Source organism: Blastocystis sp. subtype 4 (genome assembly GCF_000743755.1).
Source record: "Blastocystis sp. subtype 4 strain WR1 chromosome Unknown seqid_0378, whole genome shotgun sequence".
Classification (NCBI taxonomy): Eukaryota; class Bigyra; order Opalinata; family Blastocystidae; genus Blastocystis; species Blastocystis sp. subtype 4.
This window is the reverse complement of record NW_014569169.1, coordinates 1-8,286: the sequence shown is the minus strand read 5'-3', so window position 1 is coordinate 8,286 and position 8,286 is coordinate 1. Positions and strand designations below refer to the sequence as shown.

Genomic DNA, 8,286 nt, shown 5'->3' with positions numbered 1-8,286 from the left:
CAGAGAAGCACATTCAGTTCGCTGAGAACTCTCCCTATGGAGGTGGTCGTCCTGGACGTGTGGCTAGAAGAAATGGAAAGAACACGACTGAAGAATAAGAGGTGTGTAACTGATGTAGAGCTCTCTGATGTTTGTTCCAGATGCCTCTCAGTTACACTAGATATTGTAAAACAAACACATTAGTCTACTAAAGCATACAAGTTATCCTCATTTCTACACTGAGCTTCCACACAGCGGCCCACTTCCTTTCCATTCTTAAATTGAATTAGGGTAGGAATCGACTGAAGCTTGATCAGAGGATGAAGACGATAAGGATGATCTGGATTTCCCTATTCATCAGAGGTACTCCTAACGACTACCTTGTATCCCTCACGCTTCACTAAGCAAACAAGGACAGTATTGTTCTTCTGATCTTCCAAGAACAAGTCAATCACAGGATCAGCAGCTCTACCATTACATATCCAACAGCCATAACATACATGCAATCTGGGCACCTACAAATATCATTGAGCCAATCAACTTCCTACCATGATTTACCGGTTGCGGGATCAATATCACCAGTAAAGATCACACTCAAACTAGGTTTGGAAAGATTCTCCTCAAGAATCTTGGGGAAGGACTCAACATCACGAACGACAGTAAACTGATATCTACATTTGAGGTGCAAGAAAGGTCTTACTTCTTGGCCATTTGAAAAAGAAAATGAGGATCAACAATAATGGTTAATCATCAATCTCCAGCTGAATGATTTGATTGGTGGCACGAGTTTTAGACAAACAAGAGTCATTCTCCATAGAATAATCCTTCTATTCTAGTAGAAGCTTTTCATATTCTTGACGTGCTTTACGAACAACGAAGAATTTTTTCATTCCGATTATGATCAAGCATATGCTAACGAGAACAGCTCCAATTATGCTGTAGACGTCTGTTTCGTCTCCTATGAAGAAGACTTGCCAGATGTAAGATAGAACGATATCAAGAAACCTCATCGAGGTCGCGGGTCCAGCCATTTCTAACTGAAGACCGCGGTTAATACAAATCTGCGCACATCCGCCTAGAAACGCAGTTGAAACAATAAGCCACCAAGCAGTTGAAGATACTGTAGATTTTGGCCACGGGAATGTCTTCAACTTATAGTAACCTAGCAATGACATGTAGTCCGAATACGTACTTTGGAAGATGTTGATTGCCATTGTAAACAGTAGGATATAGTTGATAAGGACGAATACAGAAACAGAGGGACCGATCTTTCGTACAGAGATATAAGCAAATGAAGCAGCAACGGATCCCATCAAAGCTATCAGCACATAAGTCATATTGAGTCTCTCTTCCTAGAGGTTAAAAAGAACAACAGCCAACTACACTTTGAGGGAACAACCATATTGGCTTCGATGTGAATAGGACACCAACAAAACATAAAACAGATGCAAGAGCATCCACCCACCCCCAAGGTTCATGAAGAATCCAGATGGCCAAAAGTCCTGTCAAAACTGGAGCAACAAACGTCAAGGTTGTCGCATCACCAACGGGAATCTAGAATAATAGTCCCATATACTTTCCAACCTTTGTGAATGCGAAGAAGTAACAAGTAATCTGAATACCTCCGAAGAGACCGCGCATTACTACCCAAGCATACTTCTTTTTCTCCTTCACGGGTCCAATAGGGTTCACCCTTGCACATGCACAGCAAATGAGGTTGAAAATAAGGTTGATCAGGGAGCGTGTGAACGTGATGGTGGGAGCTGGAACCTTATATTTCGTTCCAAGGACATTGACAACAGCAGACATGATGCTACACATGACTAGAGTTGGGTTCAATCACCTTCCGAAAACTGCAGCACAAGCAACAAGGCCCATTCCGATGGCAGATTTCTTAGTAAAACGATAGTTTACAGCTGCCTCATCGATCTTCTCTTCGGTTACATCACTCTTCTTAGACGGGATGTTCATCTCAACCTTAGGTATTGGTACCTCTGACTGCATCTCAATTGCAGGAGTCGCCTTGTCACTATCTTCCACCATTTCAAAATGTGTTACGTTGAACGTGGTATTCGGAACTCCATTATTACCGCGGGAATTAGCATTCATACGAATAACCCAGACCGAAGTCGTAGTAAGTATACAACAAACAACAAGAAGTAGTTTACAACGAAATATTACAAATACATTGGAGAGACAGCATAAGCAATCAAAGCAGTCCCTCGGCAAGAAGCATCCTCTGCGATGGAACAGTCCACATTCTCCATCCCTAATTCTTCCAATGCCTTCATCATTCGTCGTTTGTATCCTGGCAAGAACTTGTAAACACTTCCTTCAACTCCAATACTCCCTCCAAGACCAGATTCATGCATGTGATTCAATACTGTGTAGACACAAGTTCCCATCAATCGAGCCGATCTAGTTACAACAGCATTCACGATCTGAGCAATCACTTTGCGGTCATTTATAGAGCTGGTTCTGATCCCGAATGAATGGAGGATGCCATCAATCTCAGAGTACTGATCACTATCATCTAGAAGAATAGTAGTACAGAACTCGGACTCAAACGACATAGGTTCCATGAACAGGCGGTTTGTAAGAGATACATGCTTCAGTAGTTCATCTTTTCGACGTAAGTGTAACATCCACAACCGCACTGTTTCACCAAGGTAAAGTCCTCCCATCATCTTCTCTAAGTATTGTTTCCCTGGATTGATGGACATTCGGTCAATTTCTTCATCAAGCGGAGAAAAGGGAAGGACATCACGATTGCTCATTCCCAAGGCACCCCACTCCATGTTAATAATCATCGTTGAACCTGCAATTTCCGAGTGGAATTTGGGGATATTGGATACACGCTCAATGTAAGCAGCATTCGTTCCCGAACCCAAAACAACCCCCATGGCCACCTTTGTATTCTTATAAGACTGCGCAACAAGAGTGCTAACACTGTCATTACAAAGAGCAACAATGCAGACGTTAACATCCCGTTTCACCAATTCATTCTGAAGTAGAAGAACTGGATCCTTCCCAATACATCCAGTAGCAGAATACCCTTTGGTCCATTCCATTAACGTTCCTTTTCGACAGGAAGTCTGTTCACAAGGAAACGAAAAGGCAAAGCCCACTTTAATTCCATTTTCTGGCTCCACCTCACAGATACAGTCAGCAACAAATCCGAAGAGCTGCTCTGCTGTACCACTTTTCACTTCATCGGTGACAGGATGAATGGTTTCCTTCTCAATCGTCAATTGGCAGTTCCCATTCAGACGGATCTTTGCAACTCGCACTTTGGAATTCCCCAGATTCACAGACAAGACCATCCCGACTTCATCGCCTAGATTCATCAACCAAAACAAGAGCTACCTGTGGCAAGTGATGTTATGAAGGAAGGCAGCATCTTCAAATCCGATGGATGACCAGCAAGTCCTTCCATCATCTGCTGATGCATATATTCAGAAAACAACCTCATCTTCTCAACGGGAAATGAATACACCTCATTAAGACTTTCCATTCAGAGAAAAATGGAAGAACATGATGCCACGGGAAAAAACCACTTATAACAAACAGGAACAATTACTATAAGCACATCAGATTAAAGGTTCTCTTCTCCATACATATCAATAAATACTTGTTTTGGGTTCACCTTCTTGGCAGGAAGTTCACGACAGAACTTGCCTCGCAACTCTCCCTTCAATGTCTTTTGACCGTTGATTCCTTCACAGCTCTCCTGTCCGTTCATCGGTTTTGATCCAGAACGATTCAGAGGAGGTAGCTTTCCTTCCTTACGGATATAATCCAAAAGCTCCACTGTTGTCTTGGGTGTCAAACACTCCTACACATCACTCGCTTCCTTGTTCTCTACGAAGTAGTCATCGTTGATCTGGACCATAGGAGCGTTGGCACAGGCTCCGAGACATTCCACTTGAAGAAGAGTGAACATTCCGTCCTTGGTGGTTTCACCATCCTTAATACCCAGTTCCTTTTGAATCGTCTGCATAATCTCTTCAGAACCACAGAGCATACAAGGAGTTGTTCCACAAAGCTGGATGAAGAACTTGCCAACCTTCTCACTATAGATGTCACTCCACTGCAATTCCAATACGTTCTGTACATAGTGTAGAAACTCACAACCTCATACACCTTCACAGGAGGCATTTCACAAATCTCAGCCACTTTGTTCATGGCAGCTAGAGGAATGTAATTTCCGCACTACTTCTAATGGAATGAAAACTGAATCTACTTGGCGTTGAGCCAGATCGAGCAAAGGCATAACAGCTGACTGTTTGTAGTTCTTAGGGTATCTCTTTAGAATTTCATGCACCTTCTTGTAATTCTCTGCAGTGAAATCAAAAGGAGTATTGACATTATTGTCAGGGGAATCGTAGTGCTACAAAATATAAGAAACTCTCTTCAAATCGTAGTACCTGTTGAGTGCGACCATAGTGAAGGAATCTCATGGCCGTCTACCGGATCATAATAGCTACCAAACGCCTTACGATAGGAGCAAACTTTGACGCAACTGCAATACCGGTAGATGCTGAAGAGATAGCGCGGAACATCTCAAATGCTGTATTTGTTGAGATCATGGACAACTTGTACAGTTATTGGTATTATTGATAATCAATACCACTTGACATGCGTCTCTTGGGCGATCAATAACGCAGCCATTATGAGTCGAATCATCAGCTGTGGATATCGTTCAGCATCGAAATTGTCTGCACTATCCTTTAGGAGTGTTATTGTTCCTATAAATGGTTCAGACGCGATGTTTTGTCGTTTGATGTCTACAAACGTATCTAACTCCGAAATGGAGGAGAAGAAAGAGCAGCCGACTGGAATGTAGTGATTTTGCGAAGAACTGTGACTCTAGGTCGGAGGCAGTGAAGGATTTTTCAATTCCAATTGAACAGTTAGAGACACCGCGAGAAAGGTATCAGAGAGTTGTTATCCTGTATCGGAAACCTAATCAGATCTCCAAAAATATGCTGAATCGCTATTTCAAGTTGTGGGTGTCAGGGAAAGAGTTTTATGTTTAAGGTGCAAATCGGAAGAAGATCTCCCATTCCTCCAGAAGCTCTTTAACTTCCTCGACACAAAACATACCGGTATTCATCCTGTTGCTGCAAGTATTTCTGTGGTATCTACTTGAACGTAGATTCTCTTATTACGAATTTGCTTTCTATTTCACCAGCAACAGATGTTTACAACTGTTTCTGTTGGAATTTGGGACTAATTCGTAGTTGTATTTAAACATCCCTTGAGTCTTCAATCTTGTCCTTCCTCTGCCTATGAAAAGATCATGGTACCATTTGTTATTCATTGATGATAACAATAGGATGGATTGGTTGAGGAAGGGAGACCAGAAAAGATCCGCAGTATGCCTTTGAATCGGAACTTATGATTAGCTGTCATTAAAGCTACGTATCCTAAATGGCCAAAAGAGCAATCATATATTGATCATGCCATTGATCTGTTGCTTGGGTGCAAGAAGCTTGGAACTGCCTATTCAATTGTTCAGGAGCTTGCTCCATTTGAATCCTTACCGAGCACGACGATCCTTGAGAAGATGTTGGATACTGCTGTTCAAGCAAAGGATCCAAAGAGAGTAGAGATGACTAGATTGGATCATAATTAGGCTGAAGGATTAGCCTTATTACTGAAGAAACAGGGAATCGAAAAGACGTATGAAATTACTGGTGAACTCGAGAAGCCTTATTATCTGGAACAAAAAGCTCGGAGGGAGAAGAAGGAAGCTGAGACTGCGAAGGGAAAAGAGGAGGCAGAACCCAAAGCTGAAGGAGAAGAGAAGCAGGCAAAGGAAGGGACTAAGAAGAAGGAAGTGCAGAAGGAAAAGGAAACTCCAAATGCAAGTACGGAAAAGAAATAGTGAGGGTACCTTGTTTGTTTGATCATTACCCTTTTGTCGCTATTTTGCGACAACACAACCCAATTCATCAAATCATTAATCCTTCTTATGAGTGAATCAACACCTGCAACATCTTTTAATCCTGCTTTTTTGGAACAGATGAAGAAGAGGAGTCAAAACAGTTGGAGATGTCCTCGATGTTTTGCATACAATGATAATTCTCTTGCAAAGTGTAGGTCATGCGAAATGGATAAACCTACTCTCTCTACTGACAATTCGTCAGTAAAGCGTTCTGCCGAGAAACTCCCTGAGAATGATGAAAAGAAACCCAAGACAACTGGATTTGTATTCAAGCCTTCAGGAGAACAGCAATCGAAGTCAATCTTTGATTCAGCTCCAATGAAGACGCCTGTGGCTGCAACAACGAATTTTCCTACAACATTCAAGTTTGGCGTCGGAAAGAATGCTGTTACGATGAGCGTTCCTGCACCAGTGAAAAAGGAACCTGTAGTTATGAAAGAAGATGCAGACTCGGACTGTATGAAATATGAAAGTGACGAAGATGAACACGGTACTGTTCCTGAACAGGACTACAGTGAGGATGAAAAGTGCGAGGATGTTATGGAAGGAAGAGTATTTATCACTTCCAGTGACTGTATAACAGCAAGGACACCCATTTCAAAAGATTCCAAGACATATGATGTGTATGTGTTTGGTTCGGGTGATTGCGGTCAACTTGGACTCGATATGGATGTAACTCAGGTACGTACTTGTGTCTGTGACAAAGGATGATACTCTCTCGGCTGATGAGACTTTCGGGTCAATGACTCAACCCTTTACACACTACTGATGTCACAATGAAGACGTTGAATTCCTCTAATGCTCTGTAGGCAGGAAAACCTATAAAGCATGTCAAAGCAACAGATCTGAAGACAACTCGTATTGTTAGTGGTGGGTTATTCAACGTGATTGTCACGAATGATAATAAATTGTATTCCTGGGGATGCAACGATGAGAGTCAGTTGGTATTCATTCACTATTCAATATAACGAATAGGGACGTGAAGGAGAAGAACTTCATCCACTTCCCGTAAATGTGGGTGAACTTCCTAAGGATGATCCAATTGATCAGATTGCCGCTGGAGCCTGTCATGTAGTCATCCTCACACTTTCAGGTAAAGTGTATTGTTGGGGTACGTATCGCGACAGCAAGGGTATTTTGGGTTGGAATGAAACTGTTCAGAAGCAACTGAACCCAACTCAAATACATTTCCCTCGAGGAGTTATAATCACATCAATCAGTTGTGGAGAGAATCATTCTCTTGCTCTTGCTAAGGATGGAATTGTATATGGATGGGGGTGTGATGAGCAAGGTCAGTTAATGTTCCACATGCCTGAAGCGATGAAACGACGTGCTCTTGTCCCTCATGCCTTGAGTTTCCGAGAAGGAAGACGTCGTATGCGTGCTCGTGCAATATGGGCAGGAGGCATGCACTCAATGGTGTTATTGGAGAATGGTCACTTGTAGGATTGAAAAGGAGAGTTCACTGTAGAATGACCTTTGGACTGAACAACTGGGGACAGTTGGGTAATGGTCGTCGTTCAGAAACAGTAGAAGCTCCAGAGCGAATAACCTTCTTTGATGATAAGGAAGTTGTTCAAGCCGCTCTGTCTCAGCATGCAACTGCAGTGTTGACAAAGGATGGATGTGTGTAAGTGATGAGAGAATGGATGAGGAATAGCTATACATGTGGCCGTAATAGTTATGGTCAATTAGGAAGAATGAATGAAGATCAGCAATTTGATATTCACTTCGCGAAAGTATCATTCCCTGAAGATGTTCGGATTCAGCAGATTGCTTGTGGTAATCATCATGTCCTTGCAGTGGATGAAAAGGGTCTTTTGTATACTTGGGGGTTTGGTGATATGGAACAATTAGGAAACGGAAAGTATGAAGATGAGACACATCCTTATCATGTGAAAAGCAAGGAATTGTCAGTAGGTTCGTAGAATGTTAATAATTCAAAGAACAAGCGTGTTGTTATGGTGGATGGAGGTGCTCAACATTCCGTTCTTCTTGCAGAGATGTTCTAAGTGTGGTCATTTGTTGTGTTTGTTGCAAGCAGAGTATTGTTGTCGAGTGAACTCATTTGTACTTTTGTATAATCCTTACTTTGGTCCTTACTATCATTAAGAGAACAATATCAAAAAAGAAGGTATTTGACATGATCAAGAAGAACAACATATATTACAGTAGAAGAATACAACTTACATTATTACTCTCTCTGTGTTTGATAATTGATGATGTGAGGATATGAATGTGTTGTTGAAAAGGGTTAATGAAAGAAATAAAAACAAGAACGGTCATATCTAGTGGAAAGCGCCCTAACCCGTCTGATCTAGGAAGCTAAGTCATTACGAGTTGAGTTAGTACCAGTG

At 41.9% G+C, this 8,286-nt stretch overlaps 5 protein-coding genes across 5 annotated transcripts; 1 reads left to right on the top strand and 4 right to left on the bottom strand.

The window, feature by feature from the left end:
* Positions 1–179: 179 nt before the first annotated feature.
* Positions 180–787, bottom strand: JH06_5064 (hypothetical protein; the record flags this gene model as incomplete). The annotated part of the gene is given in 5 exon segments (XM_014669910.1): positions 180–329; positions 360–447; positions 458–494; positions 538–678; positions 715–787. 5 exon segments carry the CDS (start codon positions 785–787, stop codon positions 180–182), a joined length of 489 nt encoding a protein of 162 aa, XP_014525396.1.
* A 19-nt stretch (positions 788–806) lies between these two features.
* On the bottom strand, positions 807–2,022 carry JH06_5063 (hypothetical protein; the record flags this gene model as incomplete). The annotated part of the gene is made up of 4 exons (XM_014669909.1): positions 807–1,331; positions 1,363–1,533; positions 1,564–1,792; positions 1,823–2,022. The coding sequence occupies 4 exons, from the start codon at positions 2,020–2,022 to the stop codon at positions 807–809; spliced, it is 1,125 nt and encodes a 374-aa protein (XP_014525395.1).
* A 134-nt stretch (positions 2,023–2,156) lies between these two features.
* Positions 2,157–3,415, bottom strand: JH06_5062 (hexokinase 2; the record flags this gene model as incomplete). The annotated part of the gene is made up of 2 exons (XM_014669908.1): positions 2,157–3,316; positions 3,346–3,415. 2 exons carry the CDS (start codon positions 3,413–3,415, stop codon positions 2,157–2,159), a joined length of 1,230 nt encoding a protein of 409 aa, XP_014525394.1.
* A 159-nt stretch (positions 3,416–3,574) lies between these two features.
* On the bottom strand, positions 3,575–4,541 carry JH06_4974 (NADH dehydrogenase; the record flags this gene model as incomplete). Its single annotated transcript, XM_014669907.1, has 6 exons — positions 3,575–3,814; positions 3,845–4,052; positions 4,085–4,191; positions 4,223–4,369; positions 4,407–4,445; positions 4,479–4,541. The coding sequence occupies 6 exons, from the start codon at positions 4,539–4,541 to the stop codon at positions 3,575–3,577; spliced, it is 804 nt and encodes a 267-aa protein (XP_014525393.1).
* Positions 4,542–6,094: 1,553 nt separating this feature from the next.
* Positions 6,095–7,941, top strand: JH06_4973 (hypothetical protein; the record flags this gene model as incomplete). The annotated part of the gene is made up of 6 exons (XM_014669906.1): positions 6,095–6,610; positions 6,739–6,873; positions 6,905–7,371; positions 7,401–7,559; positions 7,590–7,845; positions 7,876–7,941. The coding sequence occupies 6 exons, from the start codon at positions 6,095–6,097 to the stop codon at positions 7,939–7,941; spliced, it is 1,599 nt and encodes a 532-aa protein (XP_014525392.1).
* Between the last annotated feature and the right edge of the window lie 345 nt (positions 7,942–8,286).